The following is a 21,831-nucleotide window of genomic DNA, read 5'->3' on the forward strand; positions in this document are numbered from 1 at the left end:
ATGGCACTTGAGCATCTACCTAAAACTGAGAAAGCATCTAAATTGCCATTGAAATTAAGTAGCTGGTAACTAAATAGATGCGTTCAGAAACTATTCATATAAGGAAAGTCTGGAGTAGCATAATAAGAAAGTATACTCTGGGTGAAACTCTTCAATGTGTCTGAAGAGACAAGTCTACATGTACTGATAGGATCGGTAAAGGTTTCATTTGCTTAAAGGTTCAGAATTGGGGCAGAGACAAGAGCAAATTTACTTGAACTAAATTCTCTTGAATTTCATCACAAATCTGGGGACACTCCTGCTAGATGGTTCATTTAATTTCTGACTTTTCCTAGTGACATGGTAGCTGAATCAATACCTCCAGTCTATTTCGGTCCCTTCTATTTAAAAGATATCTATATTTAATTTAAGCATATTCATTTGATCAAAACAATTCAGCCACTTCTGTTGATTTTTCAACTTTCTCTCAAAGATTTATTTTTTCACATTGTGGATTAGATTGTACATTTTTTTGTGCAAAAAAGTTTTCTAAATCAAAGTAAGAACAAGCAAGCCTCTCATTAGCAACAAGAAAAACAGAAATAAATCTAGACTCATTCAAAAAGCAGGCTGTAATCTCTTCTAATTATTTCCATAACCCTAAGGAAGCCACATTTCCCAAGACAGCATCTGAGATAATCCTTGAATATTAAGAAATGAGTGGAAAATGCAGCAGATTTAGCAGGCAAATTGGAGAGAGAAAGAGAGGATTGAACACCTGGGAAAGAGACATGCTTCAGCATTCATTAGACTGGCTGTTATTTCTCACAATCTGGAAAAAAAACCTCATCACTTTTCATTCCTCAATCACACTGATGATTCAGAGAGTTTTACACTACAAATAATTCTATTTAAAAAAATAAGTATTTCAAGTACCTGGTTGTTATATGAGCAGCAGATTCAGATATGAAATTTTGCCAAAAGCGCTTAGAAAATATTTTTTTAAAATAGGATCCAGGATGAGGATTGTGCCACAGAAATATTTTATTTAATAGCTCTCACCAAGTTATTATCCTTGTTCTTGCCCTCTACCTCTTTAGATGAGAATGCCTAATTTTTTCCTAGTAGAAGTGGTAGGAACACATTTTCTAATCAAGAAATGCTGGGCACTTGTCCTCTTAAAATGGAGCTGTTTGGCTTTTGCAAAATTTCACTTGGAAATATTATGAAGATTTTTCCTCCACTGTAGAAAATGGAGGAGCTGATTTATTTTCAATGAAATACTCTTAGAAAATACTGTGAGCACTTTCTGAATTTCTTTTTCAAGCAGCTACAGTCCCAATGCAACCATTTACTCACAAATCAACCGCGGCTGCTCCGGAGTATTTATTCCCACTTCCTAAAGGCTCAAAAGACCAAGATCAGGTAATGTTTTTACCATGGGATAGCTTACGACTTTTTTCCTCTCTCTTGATTTTGGATGAGGCTTTGAAAATTTGGGACTGTCGACCTCCCCATGCAAAGGTGGAGGGAGAACAGGAGTGGCGGTAGAAGAGCAGATGCCCACCACCACATCCACCTCCCTCTTTGGAAGGTGCCACTCCTGTGTATGATCCCCTATGCCCAAAAAACCCTTCCCTGTGAAGCTCAGGGCACGTGCTGAAGCACCGGTAGAGAACTGGGCACTACTCCCTCACCGTTAGGCAAAGAGGAAAGAATTTAACGCCATCTTAAAGATCTCAAACCCTGCTATAGCAATAGAGCAAATGCTCATTGAGCCCAGGGAGAGGAAAGGGGTTTGAAATGATGTTTCAGTGCTTCCTTTGAGCTCAGCAGTACCAAACAGACTTCAGTAAAACAGTAAGGAGGCCGAAACTTTACACACACATGCATGTGTATAAGCTATGCCCCCTCTCTCTTTGCATGCATAAATTTATGTATGCATATAAATGCCCCTAAAAGCTATGATATGTTTGAGCTTTCTAGGCTAACATTAAATGCTACTCTTTAATCTCAATCTATTTCACGGCTGAACTGGCTCTTCTGAATTCCTGAATTTTGTAGGAACTAGGAGGGAAGCTTGTGTCTTTGATTCTGGCATTTTCCTGTGAAACATGATGACCCAGCTTGATGCTGATTTTCATACCCCCGTTTTTTCTTTCTTTTTTAATCTGTATTTTTAGCATGTGTAGAAGCATCAGTTTTCATATACCAATAATTCATTTTACCTGAAAAGCTGTCACACACAAATTAAGGTCTCTCTTCCCTTGTTTCTCACTGCCCCCCACATGCACGTTAATTACAAGCAGAAAGCACAAATGACACTACATACTCCACAGCATCTGCTCAGGCCTTAATTAATCCAACCTTCACACGGTCCCCATGGCAACGATGCTCAACAGACTCCCCTTACTTGGAATATTCAATAGAGCATCTTACACTACATATTTTATTCAAATTATGGCCACAGAATTACTTCTGTGTTAGCAACGTAGTGTCAGTGTTGATGGGAACAGAACGAGTCCTTGCTCTACTTGACCCTCCTCATGCATTACCTCATTAAAATGTATAATGGCGTTCAAGCTAAATCACATTAAAGCAGACATGTTCTTCTTCAAAGCCTAGAAAGAAGCCCATTATCACTTTTTTATGTCTAAAAGAAACTCTTGGGCTTCAGAAAATGAACAAGAATATTTTGCAGTACTGCAGCTGCAACGCATATCATAAAGGCAACTATGAAAATAGCAATAACAAAAAGATACTTCCTTCATGTATTTCCTGTCTCTCTAGTTCTGCTATCTTATTAGCTTAGGCTTCGAGCACGTGTTTTGGCAACATGTGACCCCATTATTTAAATCTTAATGGAGGCTGAAATAACAGCAGCTGTAACAGCTAATGGAAGAGCTGCTTATTTCAGTTGTTGGGTGGGCAAAGGACCCCCATTCTTAGTTTTTGGCTGAACCCTCTCTAGCTACTTTGAACGAGGCACCAGACTGGATGTCTCCAGCAGGATGTGGTCAGGCTGCTCTGCCAGCCGGGCAGCAGGACCCCCTGCTTCCCAGGAACAAAAAGCTCGTCTCAGCCTCCCGGCAAAGGCAGTCCTGATGGTCAAAGACCAGGAGCAACCCATTGCCAACCCAGCCTCTCCCATAGCCAGCAAGGCACTGGGAGGCTGCTTGGATAAAAACTCTTAGGCCAGCCTCGAAGAGGCCAGCACGAGCTGTCCCTCCTATTTTCCACCTCGCACGTGCCCAGCAAGCCCCTTCCCCAGGGACAGCTGTGGGCAGGGGTCAGCAGAGGAACCCTGTGTCCCCTGGCCATGTTCCCTTGGTGGGGCTGAAGCAGGGTGCTGCATGAGTCCAGAATAACACCCGCCAGTTATCATCCTGTAATCCCACAAACTATCCCTGTGTGAAAAAAAAAAAAAGCCTACAAACCGTGAGAAGTGACTCAGGAAAGGACTTGGGTGTAACGGTGGGTGGGGAGGAGGCAGGAGCAGGTGGCTTCAGGTCGTGACTGTGCACCAGTGGCAAGTGGATGGAGGGCATGTTGGCTTGGAAAACCTCTGCGTGTTTGCATTTTATACACTGCATCTCTTTCCTCTGGGTATTAAATTACAACTTCAAACACAGACAGCATACACACAGAGTTGAAAAGAATTATTTTGCTATTGTGTGCAGACAACTGTGTTGCTCTGAAGGTATGTACAAATTAAATGTTAATCTGAGTCCAGGGTTAATCTAATTATTGCTTCCTTTTGAAGTAAGAGGAACAATATTTACTGAGTAAATTATGGACCTCTAAAGATAAAACTTGCTTTGAAGATTAAAAAACACACATCTTGTTAGTTATTACAACCATACTTGACCCTTGTTGCTTTGTGAAAACTTAAATGAATTTTGAATTTTCACAGAGATGTTGCATTTCAGAAGGCACTACTTCATGTTCTTGTCAAATGTCTTTCCACAGGAGCTGAAATGGCAACGCAACAGAGAGTACCAAATACATGAACAGCTGCTTGTGAGGTATGTGTAGCTCACAGCTACTCTGCAATACAGAAGAAATCCCCGTTTTAGCGTAGAGGGCACGTTGGCAGCATGGGGAAATCATCCTCATCACCATGGGCCAGGCTTGCAGGCCAGCTCCCCGCACACTCACACCTCTGTCCTTGGGGAGAAGAGCCCTGCCCTGATGCCTGCTGGAAAGGGCCCAGAGCATCCTAGTTTTGTGCTGGGGAGGCAATCACAGTATAGTGGAGCATTTTGTCTGAGTCTTTTAAGCTTGGATGCAGGTCTGCGTGTTCCAAATATCTGATGGCCTTCAGATCTCTTTTATGTTCAGGCCCATCTCTGTAATTACCCCAGAATGCTGACAGAAGTTGCAGAAATAATGGGTTGGAAACATCTGAGCAACGTTTAGGGAAATGTTTCTGCTTATCAGGAGGCAATCACGAAATTAAGTGGTGAGCACTAATTGAGTTTCATTTAATTGAAATTATAGATGGAAGGAATGCATTCTGGGGAATTTCAGTTACCCAGATGTTCTGAGCTCCCAATTTCTCAGAAGGAAGAATATTTTTAGTTTGGTATCTGCAAACCATGTTCTGTTAGTCATGTTCAGAATATTCGAGAAGCATGTTGGAGTCCTAGCCATCATATGGCATTTTCAGTTCATGAGACTCCAACGCAGTCCTGCCTGCAGGACAAGCAGAAGTGACTGACCCCTTACAAATAAATTAAACTGTTTCCACTCTTCCTGGTGGTCTCATGCAATGCTGATACATTGTCCTTGAAAGCTGTTATACTGATCTATTTGAAGAACAATGCTCTAAATCAAATGAGAATAGCTGGAATCAGAATTAGAAATTGAACCATTTCTGCTGTGCAAATGAAGATTTCCAGTGAGACAGCTGATGAGCCCTACCCTTTGTCAATAATTACTTCGTATTGTGAAATACCCTGCAGCACTCAGCATTCATTTTATATGCCAAGAGTGGTTTCCCAGGACTGTAAGCCACCTTTCACCACCTGCACACAACCATTCAACCTCAAGATAGGTACTGGAGGGATGAGAGCCAGACAGAGGGGTGACCTGACCGATGCACGGGCTCCCCCCCGGGTCCCACCACTCTGCTGTGTGGCAAAGCAGGGTTGAACATGCAGCTCCCAGCACAATCTGTGGCATCAGCTTCAGCCACACCAAACGGCTTGGTCCTCCCACAGCTAGGTTTTCTGGATTACGAAGCTGCCAGCACCGTCCAGCTGACAGCCATGTACCAGCCCCAGAGCTGGAACCCTTCCCTCCACACCCACCGTTCCTGTAAAAGGCCATCCAGAGGAACATGCCTCGTAGTTCACTTGCAACATTAGTGAACACCTGTAGTTTCTCAGGGAGTTCACTCCTCATCCATGGATCAGCCACAAGCAAGCTTTGCCTCCTTACCCCTGAGTTTCATCTGAACGTAAAAAATTTTGCTGTGCCAGACAGAAAAATATCAACCATGCCCTCTAGTCTGAAACTTTAGATGTTTACTGAGGACTTAAAACTAGAGAAAATTATCTTGATAAATCTTCATACAGAAAGCTTGGGCAGAAACTGGAAAGTAGTCTGATGTGCTTAAGACTTGTTCCACAGCATTCAACAGCAGCAAGAGGATTTCCTACAGTCTCATGACTTACTGCCCAGACACTTTGCATGGCTGTAGTCTAGATATGAAATGAAGGTCAGTTGAGGCCAGGACATCATTTCCATGGTGGGACAGCGTCTTCAAGAAGGAAGAGAATCTTACGCACAGATACAGCTATGTGCAAGCTTTTTCTGTCTATAGGGTATCTAGAAGCACTGCCAGATCTCAAAGTAAACGACTGATCTGATGTATGCTTCGAAGGAGACCACATCTTAGCTTTGGATCCTCAAAGTCCTTCCTCCACCTGCACCATTGACACTGTCCAGCCTTCATTGAGATGCAAGCTGTTTTGATATTACTCAAGCATCAGGCACTTGGACATAATTTTATTAAGTCCATGCCACCTTGTAAGTTCAGCTGGTGACTGCACACAGGTTTAAAATCAGACCACATCTGGTCATGTCAGACTCTGCAAAGGAAAGAAACATCAGCACTCCTTCTGATGTTCTCCTTTTCAACCGACAATTTGAGTATGTCACTCTGAAATCTTGCTCCTTACATGTACGGGACATCAGCACTTAGTCAACAGCATCAAAAGCTGGAAAGAGGTCCCAGAGGATGAGAATAGTTACCCTCCACTGACTGAAAGCAGGAGATGCTCAGTCAGCGCTATTAAAGCTATTTTTGTCCTGTTGGTTGCCTTTGTATCTGGATTGGTCTTGGTTTGATGAGTTTATAATTGACTTACAACGGCTTGTTGTAGCATTCATTCAGCAATCCTATGACAATTGTGTGCATGTAGGAAAAGAGGAAAGTTTTAATTTCAAGTGAAGCATTGCTTACTTTAACCAGGAGCAAGACCAATTTCTCATGTTTCTTGCACTACTCAAGAGGAGCACAAGTAGGTCTACAGCTTGACCTGAGTATCCTCAATGAGCTGAACACAGGGAATGCAGGCGTCCTGTTTGTTCACTTGCACAGGAGGGCAGGGGACTCGTGCTGGTCTTGACAAGCTGTTTTCTGTTCATGGGATTGTTCATCTGTGCAGGGCTTTGTTGTTAGCAGTGGTAGCCTGGGTTAGTGAAAGGTTCAGACTTCTGCATAGGTCTCGTAGACATGGTTTGACAGTTTTATAAAAAGCTGATAGGAAAGTTCCTTTGGGTCTGTTAAGCAGCCTCCATAGGAGAAATTCTTTGTTTCAACTTGCGTGCTTCACTCTCACTTTCATAAACATCTGATTCTCACTCCATCTGGCACTGGATTTTAAAATTATGTCATCTAACCAGTTCTCAGATTATCAGTCTAACAAACAATAAGTAGTGTGATAATTACTGATTATTTTTCTCCGAATAAAAGTTTGTTCCATGAAGGAGCCTAGAAAACATCCATGGTAGGGGACACTCTTCCTGCCTTCTCTATACCCAGAGTGCCTTTTCTGTGTTTCTTCTCTCTCCTCCTGGTCTCTGACCCGGATATTTCAAGACCCAACCTCAGAATTCAGCGGGTGCTGCAGACCTCCCTTTGGCAGAGCCCTTCCATGTAAGGGGTGGGTACATCCTTATCTGAGACTGACCAAGCAAGGCGAAAAAGAAATTTCTGCGTAGCTGATCCCCAGGATAGGAAACATAGCTCTCTGGGAATTTGGGAGCCAACTGCTGACCTGGAGAGAGCTGCTGCCATCACTGCTATGAATGTCAACGAAAAACATTGACATTGCCAGATGACCCACTGACATTCCCAGATGATGTCCCTGGACCATTTCACCACCACAGCCCACAAAAGTTTCTCCACAATCCTCTTAGTCTTTGGTGATCTGCTGATGCAAGAAGCCTAGTGGTCTATTGTCTGAAGCACACCTGCAGAGTAAAGGGATGTATTAATGAGAACACACTTAAATTAATGCCAGCAAGGTTATCCTTTGAGGTTTTTCCATCATATTGAAGAAATTAAACACTCTGGTTTCACATCAGCCTGCCTAGGGGAACCTTTATGCAGAATTCAAGCCATTGAATTCAGGCCATCCTCACGGTCTTATCTCAGAACCTGGCAGCAAGACAGGAAAACCTTTTTTTGAGGCTAACATGTAACTGTCCTTATGACTAAGATTACCAAGAATATTCACAGCTACTTCTGCAGTGCTTCTACGTACAGATCTTTACTAGGGATGAGAAAACAACAAATACATCCATTTGCCTTGGCAAAAGAAGTCACAAAGCAACTGCAATGCCGTAAGAGCGAGCAGACATCCAACCTGTTACAATATGCTAATGCCCCACCACCTGTGCTGTTTCTGCCTCTGTAATACAAACTGTGAAGGATTTGGATGTGAAGCATTTGGGGTTGGAATTCTTTTAAAATACAATATTCATCATAAGGTATCCAAGCAGTCACGCTATTTCTCCATTTGTCATCAAGTGCATAAGGAAAACTGCCTTAACTCTCTTTTGCTTTCAAAATTCAATCGGAGCAAGTTGTACACATTACTTACCACAGTACAGCGTCTTTGCTTTTCTCCAAATGAAGAACACCACAAACATGATTTTATTGGCATTATGGCACTTTACGTCAGAATATGCACTAAGAAGCAGTGAAAAATCTTACTCACTTTTTTAACCTAAATGGATGGCATATAAATTAAATGCAGCCCACAGGGCACTCGAAGTAAAATGATTCATGTTCCTTACATGGCAAACATTAACAGATTTTTCTTTTAATCACTTTAGTAAACAATCTTTGGGGAGTTTTGCTGAGAGCCTAATCTGTATTTAATTTAGTCGTTTGAAAATAACATGGACGAGCTTTGTGAAAAATCTCTTAAAAATGCAGCTAAGCATGTTGTTTACCTTAATACTCAAACAGCAGCCAAGTGAAGCGTTTGCTCTATTCTGGCCTCATTCTGCAAATGACTGAATGCATAAATCTAAGGTTCTGGATACAGTCCACTGTGAGCTTGAGCACTTCATTAATTCTTTCTTTACCATTTTTATAGACTTGCTGAAAAAAAAATTTGTTGGAAGTTTCCCTTAAAAAAACCTCTAAAAGTTGTTAGATATGAAAGTTTTACTAGCATATAACATTAAGGAGAAAATGCTGGACAAAGTCTAGCTCTTACAGTAAAGAAATCTCCCCTTTGTTAAATGATAGAAGAAAGTTAAAAAAAAAAAGAAAAAAAAAACAAAGAGAAAGCCCAACCCGGTGCAGTGGAGATCTGCAGTATGGCAAATGCTCCTTTAATTTAAACACTGAAATGAATGACTAAATTCGATTTTGAACTTCAGGGGCAAGATGCCATGAGAAGCATGGCAAAAAGAAAACACAGTACATGGGACGAGTTAGAAATAAAAACAATTGACCTTTCAAATAAGCCCACTTCAAAATAACATAATAAAGGTGAAGGGGAGAACTTCTGAATATATTTTTCTAATTAAAAAAGAAGATGAATCATTAACATATGCCTGACAATGACAGAAAATGCAACCTGCTAAAATGGCTGAGTCTCATTGGGACTACATTTAAATTCTGCTAAGTATTAAGAAATGCCTAAATAATGGACAGAGTTCAGGGGTGCATAATACATCTTGTTATAAAGAGCACCTGACGAGACCATACTGGCCTATAGTTTAAACATTTTCTACAATTAAAATACCTAAATCTAGAGGCCACCTGTTTCCTGCCTCTGCCTTCCTCGAGTGCCAGAATTTTTACTGTAAACACAGGTGAGCAAAATAGGATGCTGCCTGATGTTAGGGGACTCAAGGAATTTGCACAACAGCTGAAGTCCCGGCCAGCCGCTTTTTGACTCCCGGCCCCTCAATTAAAACTGATGAGAGAAGCAGCATCCTCTCTTCCTCTCCCAGTGGTGAGACGCTTACATGGTAATTCCCACACTGGGCTGGGACAGCAGCTATCCATCCAGCACCTTCGATTTGACAGTAACCAGTACCAGATGTTTCAGCAAAGGCATAATAAAATGCAGAGAGAGTAATTGTAGAGAAAACTCAGTTTTTCCCAATTTCCCATTGATCCCTGGGCAATGCACATATCCTGGGACATACTGCATCCCAAGAAACTGGTCCGGCTATTCAGAAATCTGCCAAAAAGCTGTCCAGATGGCAACGTGGAATTCATGCTGACTAGTAAAATAGAGAGGTTGTGGACTGTCTTTAATGTAGGACATTAAGAGAGGCTGGATTCCGATTTTAATTTTAGTCTAACTGTGAAATGTAAAGAAGGTAAAACACTTCCAGAAATTCTAAAAAGGGTTTTGTTTTTTTTCTTATAAAGAGATATATTAACAAAATGCTGTCAGGTGAGCGGAAGTCTTGAAGGCTGGAAACAGAAACTGGAAAATGCATCTGCAGGCCCAACCTTTCCCTGATGATATTGGCACACCAATTAATACCAGCTGGGAATCAGGTCCGGCTCATCGAGAAGGTCAGTTGTTAGCCCAAGATACCAAATGAACAGCTAGTCTGGCAGTCCAGTAAGATGCAACTCAGAAAGCTCTGAGCACAGATAGCACACCAGTCCCTGGAAGAGAATCCTCCACATTGGGAAACCCTTGCTGACAAACATTTACTATTCAAAACTCTGCCTCCTGCAAGAGATTTTGCGCAATGCAAGGCTTAGGGTAAAATGGAAAATCGTATGATGCTTGGGGCTTATCCAGACAAACAGGCAGGGGCAATCCTGAGCTCCTCTGCCCCATGAGCTGGGCAGATGTGAGGTAGCTCTGACCCAGGAGCTGCGCAACTGCATCCCTGCTGCACCTCTGCTGATACCGTCAGCCACGCTAAGCAGCACCTGGCCAGTCCAGAGGGCTGCCCACGCCCACTCGAATAGGTACGTCCTTGGTTTTTGCCAGCTGAGGTGCCTGGAGCACAGCTTCAGCTGCGCTGGACCAAGGTAGGCACGTCTGCAGCAGGGCAGAGTGCAAACCAGGCAAGGAGGTTTTGGCGGGGGTTTTTTCCCCCCTCTTGTTTTCAAACTGCTCTGGAAGGACCTGACAATGAATCAAAGTTACAGTTTTGAAGAAATACACAGAACATTTATTCAATTTGACAGAAGTGTACAGATATTTTTTAAAGACAAAAAGGCACAAAACAGGTCCTGGTTTCTTACTGCCTAACACACAGATGATCCCATGAACCTGAAAGCAGGAAGCTAGCTGGCTCCTACATGGGAAAGTAGCAGAGTTTCAGAAGGGTTCAGTTAACTAAAAGCCTACTATTTTTCCCCTTTCTTTTGACCAGTGAGATGGTCTCATCTGGTAAATTTTAATGTGTAAGGGCACTTTCTGAAGGTACAGTTAAAATACAATAACAAACTGATTTACAGCATCTCTGCACACAAACTGGCAGTAGTACCAAAATGATGATGAGCTTTGGGACATGAACAAACACTTAAAATTTGGCGCCCAACGTGGGGCACGAGAAAAATCGAGATAAGGATAGTAATTGGAAGAGGCAATGGGCAAAACATGGGCTGAACATAGCCAGAGAGTGAAACAGTGGGGAAGGGACAAGGGGTGGATTGTGTGTGTAAATTGTCCACTCGTTTGATGTGATGATGTTATTTTGATTTTGGTGTGAGGAATTCTTTTTTTTTCTTCTTGTTGGTGTGATTTAGTGTTTGTGAAGTTTCTGTAGTGAGTGTGTATTTTAATGATAATTCTTAAATATGTGATTCACAGAGGCGAGGGGTGGAATGTGTTGGGTTTGCATGGCAAGGTTTTGGTAGCGGGGGGGGAGGGGCTACAGGGGTGGCTTCTGTGAGAAGCTGCTAGAAGCTCCCCCTGTGTCTGATAGAGCCAATGCCAGCCAGCTCCAAGACAGGCCCGCCACTGGCCAAGGCCAAGCCAATCAGCGCCTCTGTGATAACATATTTAAGAAGGGAAAAAACAACTTAGGGGGAGCTTTTGCAGCCAGAGAGAGGAGTGAGAAGATGTAAGAAACTCTGCAGACACCAAGGTCAGTGCAGAAGGAGGGGCAGGAGGTGCTCCAGGCGCTGGAGCAGAGATCCCCCTGCAGCCCGTGGTGAAGGCCATGGTGAAGCAGGCTGTCCCCCTGCAGCCCATGGAGGAAGGATGAGGGGGTGTAGAGATTCCACCTGCAGCCCGTGGAGAACCCCACGCCAGAGCAGGTGGAGGCACCTGAAGGAGGCTGTGGCCTGTGGGAAGCCCATGCTGGAGCAAGCTCCTGGCAGGGCCTGTGGCCCCATGGAGAGAGGAGCCCAGGCTGGAGCAGGTTTGCTGGCAGGACTTGTGACCCTGTGGGGGACCCACGCTGGAGCAGTTTGCTCCTGAAGGTCTGCACCCCATGGGAGAAACCCACGCTGGAGCAGTTCGTGAAGGACTGTAGCCTGTGGGAAGGACTCACAATGGAGAAGTTCGTCAAGGACTGTCTCCTGTGGGAGGAACCCCACGCTGCAGCAGGGGAACGATGAGAGGAGTCTTCCCCCCGAGGAGGAAGGAGTGGCAGAGACAACATGTGATGAACTGACCACAACCTCCATTCCCCGTCCCCCTGTGCCGCTGAGGGGGGAGGAGGGAGAGAAATGGGGAGTGAAGTTAAGCCCAGGAAGAAGGGAGGGGTGGGGGGAGGTGTTTTAAGATTTGGTTTTATTTCTCATTCCTCTGTTTTGCTTGGTAATAAATTAGATGAATCTCCTCTCTCAGTTCAGTCTGTTTTGCCCGTGACAATAATTAGTGAGTGATCTCGACCCACAAGCCTTTCATTACACCTTCTCTCCCCTGCCTAGTTAAGGAGGGGGAGTGATAGAGCGGCTCTGGTGGGCACCTGGCCTCCAGACAGGGTCAACCCACCACAGCAATAAAAACCATCCTCTTCTGAGCAGTTCCTGAGCCAAGGGATAAATAAAATAACCGCATAATTAAGGGTACATAGCACATTTCAGCAAAGACTACGGCCATCATTCTTACATTGCTGTCTTCTCACGTTATATCACAACTGTAAAAAGGTTACTGATCCATACTCTGAAATCTCAGTAGCAGACCCATCTCTCTTAGCTTGCCCTTTTAAAAAGAAGACTCAAGAAAGTCAGCGCTAGCTTTCACAGCTCTTGGTGGCATCTTTACAATTCCAAAATGTTATGTCTCCCCTGCTAACCATTGCTTCTTGCAGAGCATCTGAAATCATGTCATAAATTAAAGATTGTAAAACAAAGGCTTTGAAATAACTTAATTGTTATATTTATCATGGGGAAAATCTTTCATTGAATATTAAATACTACCCTTAAAGCCACTTGGTCATACAGAGAGCAACTACGGACATTTAGGAAAGCGGACACAATTATATTTCCAAAGTGCTACTGAAATTAGAAGACGAGCCATCAGAGGTAAACAATCTTCTCCTCTACTCTGCCTCCACCTTCTGCATCCTGCACACTCTCGGGCTGGTGGTTCAGCAGCAGCGTGTCTACCTGTGGCGGCTGGATGGATCCCGGGTTTGGAATGCTTGTCTGGAGACCCTGGGCCTGTGAGGCATTCAGATCTGTAACACACAAGAGAAGGACATGTGACAATGCTGCGCCCGTGCCATCGTAAAGAGCAAATTCTGACTTTTTCATTACATCATTTTCTAGTTTACTGTATTATAAGTTATATTACATCCTGGTGAGAGGTACCTTACCCAAATTTACTGAAATCTATTCAAGTCTGTCCACTGTAATCCAAAGGATGACAGCTGTCACTATTTTTACAATAAAATAAATATATACCCATACTTCATTAACAAGACACACAATAATGGCAAGGCATAAATGCTGTCAGAGTTGGGCTGGAGGGAAACATGCAGCACATAATTAGTACTTTTATTAGTAATAACACAATTGTAAAATTAATACAGTTTCCATCATTACACAGAATTTTATTTGCAAGCCTTCCTTCTACGGATGAAAAAAATCAACTGAGTAAACCCAGTTAAAAGTCCATTTGACTGGCACTTGCAGACTGTAACAGATGTACAACCATTCAGCTTTTTCTGCCAAGCTTATCTGTGTTCATTTGCACAAACCACCTACTTTATTCTTGTTTCGATCCTTTAGGTGTGACATGGAGATAATACTTGCACTCAAACACTAAGAAATTATTTCACAAGGATCTTCATTTGTTACCTTTCCAATTTTCTCCTTTAAATACAGATAATCTGGTACTTGTTTTCCAGCATTGAGCTCTGAAAGCTTTTGTGATGATCTGCGTGCTACTGAAAAAAACCCAAACCCACAGTTGGGTTTTCTCCCTAGTCAGCTTTCTGTACCACTTCAGTCCCTCAGGAGATACACCTTAGTAGCTGGCTTTTCTGCATCTTTATTTCAGCAAAGCAATTTTTACCATAAAAACAAACTGCATAACAAGGGAGTGTGTATCCTTGTACGTAAGGATGAGAAAAGTCTGCAATGGATAGGCTGCAATACTTTTCACTGTAATCTTGGTCCACCTGACCTCTGCTATTACATCAGGAGGGTTAACTTTTCATTCTTGCCTCTGCAAAAGGGACTCTGTAGGAAGAAGGGAAGCCTGGCATCATCCCTCCCACAGCATGGGGAACACCAGAAGCAAGAACACCCAGCACTGGGGTCCTTTGAGCCTTGGTCACTCATGCCGAGAGTTAAAAAGACATTTCATGCCTGCTCTGGTTCCTACCCCTTCTCACACGTACGTGCAATGAAAATTATTAGAAAGGAGATATTCAGGGTTTTTTTACACACTGTGTCGCTCTAACTGGTGGCAGTTTAAAATGACACCTCCCCACACTTGGCATTCCCCCGACGCATGTGGCTTTCACCAGTCGTGTTCACTGAGGCAGGAGTTTAAGGAAAGGCAAGCTTGCCGGAACCCTGCAAAGCCTAGGCTCCCTAGCTGCTCCCTGCCACGGGGAGTGTGGAGTGATGGGAGATGCTTATGCGATGGGCATGTGGGAACACATCGTATCACTGCCTCTGCCTTCAGCGTCTTCTCTTTGATATTCACACGGCTGAGGGGAGCAAACAGGCTTTGAGGCTTCAGCTCCCAGCGTAAGCCACGTGTATGTTATACCTGCTCCTGAGACTGCCAGCTGGTGGCAGGGGCAAGGTATTTATACACAAGTGGTGCTTGGTCACAGTGGGATGACACAGGATGTTAAGAAAATTAATCCCAAATTTCCTTTATTTTACTATTTTACACTGGATTTAAAGGATCAAGTTTCGGTCTTGGTGAAAATCCAGAGCAAATCTTGATCGCGAGCTATCTGCAATATGTAATACAGCAGGATTTGACTCCCTAACTTACTTGTACAGCCCTGCCTTGTTAAAGATGACTTTGGCATTGATATCTTTTTGATAGCCATATTAGAAAAAGATTACCATTTGCAGCAATAGAAGAAACCAGAATTATCCTATGTCTGTCTGTCTTTATGGAAACTGGATACTTCCATTTTATTTATTTATTAAAAAAGAGCCCTACCAGTGAAAGGTCCTCAACCTCCAAACACTCCCATTTCGGGGTAATTTTACCCACATTAATATTCCTTTTAAGTCCTGTGAGTCTATTCACCTTAAAAAAGTTATATGCATAAGAATACCAGGCAGTAAGCACTTATTTGAAAGATCTGCTTCCAAAGTTTATGAAGTACATAATTGGAGAAGCCTAATTCCAAATTTGAAGGAACCCAGAAAAGAAAGAGGAACACCTTACATGCAGTTATTTTCCACCATCAAAACTAAACAGTAATTGCTTCACCAATTAAAACAGTAGCTGTTTCCAAACCATTTCTCATTAACTGTTACAACTCTAAGCAGCAGAGCTGAGCAGTGGAAACTGTCAGCATTCTGGAAAAGCAAATCAGATTCTGTTACTATTGAAATAAATGATTTATTGCTGGTTTAGCTTTTTTTTTTTTTTTTTTTAATTCTGTTGCATCTGGAGAACCCGAACAGCAGGAGAGCACCCAGGAGGTGAGACACCAGCTGCCACTGGAGTGACGAGCAGCTTCCCTGGCCGGAAAGGTTGTGCTTAATCCAACTGAGGAGGGAAGGGGCTGGTTTTGGCTGCACTTTGGCTGGCACTGAACACAGGCTCTGCCTAATAAAAGCACAATGTGTCCTCGGGCTGACATACTCAGCCTGCCGGCAGGGAGGGTGCCTGCTGTCTCCCTGCCCGGTGCCATGCTGAAAGCAGCCAAGCCAGGAGACCAGCTGGTATCGCAGGCGGCAGTGCGATGTGCCCCAAAAGCAGCTGCTCAGGGAGGTTGGAAGAGCTGCCAGAATTGGTAATAACAGCCTCAGGTGAAGGGAGAGTGGGGAAAGCGAACTGATCCGCCAGCCAGCACCAGTTCTTGTTATGCAGAGCAGCGACAGCTGCCAAGAAGCCTCCCCCGAGCTCCCCGGTGCAGCACTGGGAAATGGGCTGCCCTTAGCCCCAAGCAAGAGAACAGTGGGAGAAATCCTCCTCTTTAAATGCTCTCCCAAACCAGGGAAGAACCCTCCAGAACCAGCCTTGAAAGCATCAGCTCCTGCCTACTAAAGAACTTGTGAGAGCTGAGGATGCTCAAAAGAAAAAAAAGGAAAACAAACCAATTCTCTGTGCAGACAGTAAGGCAGAGGAGGGTGGGCGAAGGGTGCTGCTACCAGAAAGCAAGGGCTGGGAAGCTCTCACATGCTCCCCAGGCAGCCAGGGTACCCACGGAAACCTCTCCAAGCCCCTCTCCAGGCCCGTTCTCTGTTGCACTACGACTGACAGTCAGAACTTGGTATGGAGCAAAAACCAGATCAATAAGGACCATCGGCCTTTTATGAGCCTCCTTCGTTGTGACTGTAACTCACCTGCCAACATCAGCCACAAAATGAGTTTCGTATTACTCCGTTTCTTGAAATTCAACATTTACTTATTCTTTCTTCTGCTCCCTCCTAACCTGCTGAGCGATGCTCAGGCAGGCTGTGTTCAGCTCAACAGCGCGCCCACCAGACCAGTACCCACATCACCAGCACCCAGCGAAAGTGCTCCCACTGCCCCTGCCTGCACTCCTGCCTGGGCTGGGCTCTGCCTGCTGCCTCAGTCCTGCACCCCTCGCACAGAAAGGACAAGCAAAGGTGACAGTACCTGGTCATAGCCTTCCTCTTGCTCATTTACATCTAAAGAACACAGGCTTTCCTTCATATTTATAGAAGTGCAGAAAATACTCACAGATTTCCAAAGCTTTAACAAAGCCGAGCTGCAGCTCTCACAGGGTCTTCTGTGAGACTCCCAGATCCCCGCTCCCTCCCACTTCTGCAGTAGCCAAAGGCTGTCGGCATCTCACCGCACCCCAGCCCCTGGAGTTTATGTGCAAACTGAAACACCCTTTAATTGCTTCTCAGTTATGCAAAATTTATTTCTCCTACGACACTCCAGGTAACTCTTTCCTGAAGAGTGAGAGCCAGATCCTCAGCTGCACCATGTATACCCTAGACAAAACTGGACAGCAGACCAGAAAAATCCACTCTTTCAATGTTAGGCTGGTCAAACTCCCCAGCAAAGCGGGATATGCTTGAGGCTGGAGGCCAGGTATTCGGTGATCTGTGACAGCACTTCAATATTTTGGGGCCATGTAGCCTGTTCAGCCAGCAGTGCCACACCGCAGCAAAAAATAGCACTTAAGTCCAGCTTTTTCTCCTTTTTATCTCAGCTGAGACCATTTCATTAAATAAAGAAAACCCAAGCATTCCCTGTTGTCTCCCCCACCAATTTTCTCAAAAGGACTTAGAGGCTGTTTCTACCAAATTGTGGAAAAAAAAAATCACAAATTGTCTCATGCACACAGACACATACTGCCAAATCCAACATTAAAAACAAATCCATTTTTTTCCCCATTTTGCGTGAGTTTAGCTCTGGTATCATGAGGACAGGTATCGGGAAACCGCAGAGAGACACTCCCCTAAAATAAAAATTCTTTTCTAGGCAACCTAAATACAACAGTACCAGCAGACTGCAGGCCTGCAGCATGTGGGGCCAGCTTTCATGGGAGTTTTTAAGGGGTCCTCAGTTCTCCTAATGGGGTCTGGGTCCAAACTTGGAGAAACAACACCTCCCAGCTAAAAACGTGCTAATGTTGTACAGAAAATGGAAAAAAAAAAAAAAAAGTGGCATTCAGCATCCTAACTACCATGCCCTACCCTTCCTGTAGCATTAAGAGACAGAAGTAGTGGAATCGCATAAACTGCTAGGAAGGTGAAGGACAAAGCAATGGCATTTGCAAGAATCTGAGATCAATACATACCAAAACAAACACAGACCATGCGGGGGGGGGGGGGGGGGGGGGGGGGAGGGAACAGGACGGACGGGGGATACAAAAGCCAAGTAAACAGCTCATTCGTCACACTGATTCTCACCTTCTGTCTGTTATCATAGGCTGTAAGCATTTCCACATCAAATAAATACCACGGATTTTCTCCTTCACCCTTCCTCTCTCTCTCCCAAGGATCATAGCTCTTCAGGTACGCCTGGCGTGCCCACAGTGGTGATTATGGGAAGGATAGGAAGACATTATCAAGGCAGTAGGAAACACTCCAGGCAAAAAAACCCCCTCTCAAGGCTCTATGTTTTTAATAGAAAGCCCTCAGTGTTTGTCCTCCAGCTCTGACCCTAATTTCACAGTATCACAGGATAATTCAAGTTGGAAGGGATCTTAGGAGACCTCTGGTTCAAACTCCTGCTCAAAGCCAGGTCAGCTCTGAGGTCAGACACACACACAAACATACAAACAAACAAAAAAAAAGGGGGGGGAGGGGAGATTTGGAGGGAGCTCACCACATGGATTTTGCAGAAACTGCATATATGCACTGAATTAATGTCCTATGACTTTCAAAGATCTGTGTCACATGTTGGCCCTTTTTACAAAAATAAAATTTTATTCAATGAAGAGAGAGCGATGCCACTTTTAGCAACAAATACGTTAAAGATTCTCAAAACCATTAGTCCTCTGAAAATAATATACAGAGTTAGGTTTTTGTTTTACCACTTATTTATAATAACTGCTACCAGTTTTTACACCAAGTTCATTTGGACTGACAGCTGACACATCAACTTCAGACCAAAGCTATTTGAAATGGCAGAGCTGCTGTATTTAATCCCCTCCACCGGCACTCATGCATAATGCAAAGTCCAGGCAGACACCTAAAAATCAGTGCTAAGTCTACCGGGTCTGGGATATTCAAAGGAATTCAAGGGTAACCAGCTCTCACTTGCTATTGCAGTTCAATAGCAAACAGCAGCCTAACTCCCATGAGCTCCACTGAAAGTCCGCATTGGCAAATCCCATGGCACGTCTTTGTCTCTAATGATGCTCCCATGGTTTCCATGCGGATTCATTAGCAACAGCCCAGGGAACTCCAGGCACCTCAGCCTCTCCTCCTGGTGAAAGGCACTTAGGATCGGTTTTGATTGCTTTTTTTTTTTTTTTTAGTGCCTACTAAATTCTTTCCTAATTTGCGATTGATTTTCCATACTGCAGGTTCAGTTGTTTATGAAGCTGATGGTTGGTGGCAGAAAGGGAACACAACTAGACAGCCCCAGACCTGCCAGGCTAGGTCTGCAACAGCCCTGCAACAGCCAGGACACTACTGCTGCTGCGCAGGTTCACACCACTTGGTATAGAAAAGGCATCTTATAAGTTTTGAGGATCTGAAGACAATTGCCAGCAGTTTCACTAGGAGTCAAGATCTCAAATACCATCAAGAAACCGGGCCTTCACACCTCAGTAAATCTGATTTCACAGCAGCAACAGAATTTGGTACCGGGTCTCAAAAAACACTGGGAAAAATATTTTGACCCTGAAGCTACCAAAGAAAGAGGAGCCTAATCCATTTCCCAGCTGACTGAATAAGGCAGGAAATCAATCTGAGAATTTTAATGCTGCTATTTACTTTTAACCAGCCCAACCCCGTGAAAAAGCAGCAGCTGCATTTCTTAGGCAAACAGGCACCTTCATGAATAAGAGGTCTTTTCACAAAAAGCAGATGAGCAATTAGATCATAATAGATCCTACATTAATTAGTCTCATCAGCTTTTTGCACTTTTTTTTTTTTTGTTACAAGACAGAGAAGAAAGAATTCAAAGTCTATGATGAATAAGATCTGCAACATAACTCTTCTTCACATCTGTACTTTGGATTTTTGATCATGATAAAATTACTGGAAATGCCATTCTTCTGCATGTTTCTTCTTTGTTTAGTTGTTGGCTTAGGTAAAACAATGCAGTTCAGTTTTCAAGTTTGGCCTCGTAATTTTTTAGAGAAGTTTGTCTACAGAATTTGGACCAAATTCTTGGCTAAGACAAAATTTACATTTATTCCACTGAAACTGTATTATCATAAAGCACCATTATGGTTCCAACTCATTTATTTGATATTTGTCTAAAAACTCCAGGTTTTGGAGTCATGTGATGATGCAGCCGTCTTTTATTAAAGCCCAGTAAACACACTATTTCTAACACTGGTGTTACCAAAGAAAAGATTTTAAAACCATCTCAAGCTCAGACACTGCCAGTGATAGCACTTTAACATGGAGTTCATAGCATGCCCCTAGGTTGAAATAATTTAAAATTTTAACCTACTTATGTGGCTACGTTATCAGTTGTGTTGGCTTTAAAGCATACAGCTTCTAAACTATTTTTGGCATGCTGGTTTTGAATGCATCTCAATAAGAGAGACTTAAAAATAGGTCTGACTTGAAATCATAACTTGTCTGTGCATTAAATACTCACAGTCTCACGTTGGCAGGGCATACTGCCTGCCAGCTGTCTGCTTCTGCTTAGTATTAATTTATTTAGGTATGAATTCCCTATTAAATTGTCTTTGTGCTAAGCTTTGAAGCTTTAGATGGTCAATTACAGGCACATACGGTCCAACAGGTATTCTGCTAACAATGAACACATGTTTTATTGACCTACTTCTTTTCCAGCTCGTTAAACACAGCTGCACTTAAATGATCAAGAGAAAATAACCATAAAACCCCAAGAAAACCCTTCCTACAAAGGATCACAAGGAACGTGGCCACTGCTCCACCCATGGCAGCAGTGCCCGTGCAGGGCACCTCTCCAGGGGCAGGGGCGACTCGACTCGCCCATCCGCTGACAACAACAGCGGGGAACCATGGGGAAAATCCCGCAGCCTCTTCCTTCGGGTGTATCTGAACTGGGCTGCAACTCTTCCCCCCCGCCTCCATCATCTGCAGAAGACGTTTGGCCAGCAGGCTGAAGTCAAAACAAACTGCGGTCAGTGGGTAACGCTCCTCCTTGAATGTTTGCTGGAGAAACGGAAATACCATAAACTTACAGACACAAACAATGTTTCCAAAGACTCAGCAGACGATGAAACCAGCCCCCCTTTCTGCTGCCAGCCAGCATGTCCCCATGCCCCCCCTTGCCCGCCTTCCCAATTTGCACCCCGCAGGTAAAAGACTGCAGCCAAGCCTCCTCTCCTTCCCTCCCGAACAGAGAAACAGTTAGCACTAACTCTGAAAAAAGTGTCTCTGGCACATGAATTCATTCCCTTTGAAACAAAAGGGGACATTTACACATCAAAACTATTCTTTTGAGCTGTTACCACAGACAGACATTAATGTGATGATTAACTTTGCTTCATATTTTATGGATGGCTTGGTGTTTTGGGGTTTTTTTTAAACTACAATTTTGCTTTGAAATAAACATTAAATCAAAGACGTTGGCAAACAATTGATTTTGTCCCCAGCTTTTGGCTGGTCTTTCAGGTGCAACACAAAGGAGCGTGCTCTGGACTTGGGCAAATATTTATTTGAGGGGCAGAAGGGCATAACTCTTACAGAAGCCAAAAAGGGGAGGTCATTTATAAATCACTTTCAAGTCTCCTCCTAAGCACCTCAGTTTTATATGGTAGTTTCCCAACAACAGACCAGATCCATCGCTTCTTACTCATAAAAGCTGTGGCAGAGGAATACTATGCCAATATACACAACTGCTGCAGAAGCAAAAATTAAGGCAAAGCACCTGTTTCAAATCAATTACATGCTAATCTTACCCTTGAATAGAAGCTGCTGCTTATTGATTAATGCAGGAAAAAATATGGGCACTACTATAAGAGTAAGCATCTGAGAGAAGCCTCTTGTCTGATAGTCACAGATACACTTCTTGTCCCCTGAGCTCAAAACACAGGGAAATTGTCACTTAATTTTTGACTGCAGTTTAAGTATTAGCACAGCCATTCTTCTCCATTTTT

At 43.5% G+C, this 21,831-nt stretch overlaps 1 protein-coding gene across 3 annotated transcripts in view; it reads right to left on the reverse strand.

The window, feature by feature from the left end:
* Window positions 1–10,666: 10,666 nt before the first annotated feature.
* Window positions 10,667–21,831, reverse strand: part of ARHGEF28 (Rho guanine nucleotide exchange factor 28) — a 129,982-nt gene continuing 118,817 nt past the window's right edge. For all 3 annotated transcript variants that reach the window (XM_054810176.1, XM_054810175.1, XM_054810177.1), the window contains 2 exons: window positions 11,714–13,116; window positions 10,667–11,670 (listed from right to left, as the gene is read on the reverse strand). In XM_054810176.1, the coding sequence (XP_054666151.1) occupies window positions 12,956–13,116 (161 nt within the window). In that variant the 3' untranslated portion in view covers window positions 10,667–11,670; window positions 11,714–12,955. The remainder of the gene's footprint in view (window positions 11,671–11,713; window positions 13,117–21,831) is intronic.

This window comes from Grus americana, chromosome Z (assembly GCF_028858705.1).
Source record: "Grus americana isolate bGruAme1 chromosome Z, bGruAme1.mat, whole genome shotgun sequence".
In the NCBI taxonomy this organism is placed as follows: Eukaryota; Metazoa; Chordata; class Aves; order Gruiformes; family Gruidae; genus Grus; species Grus americana.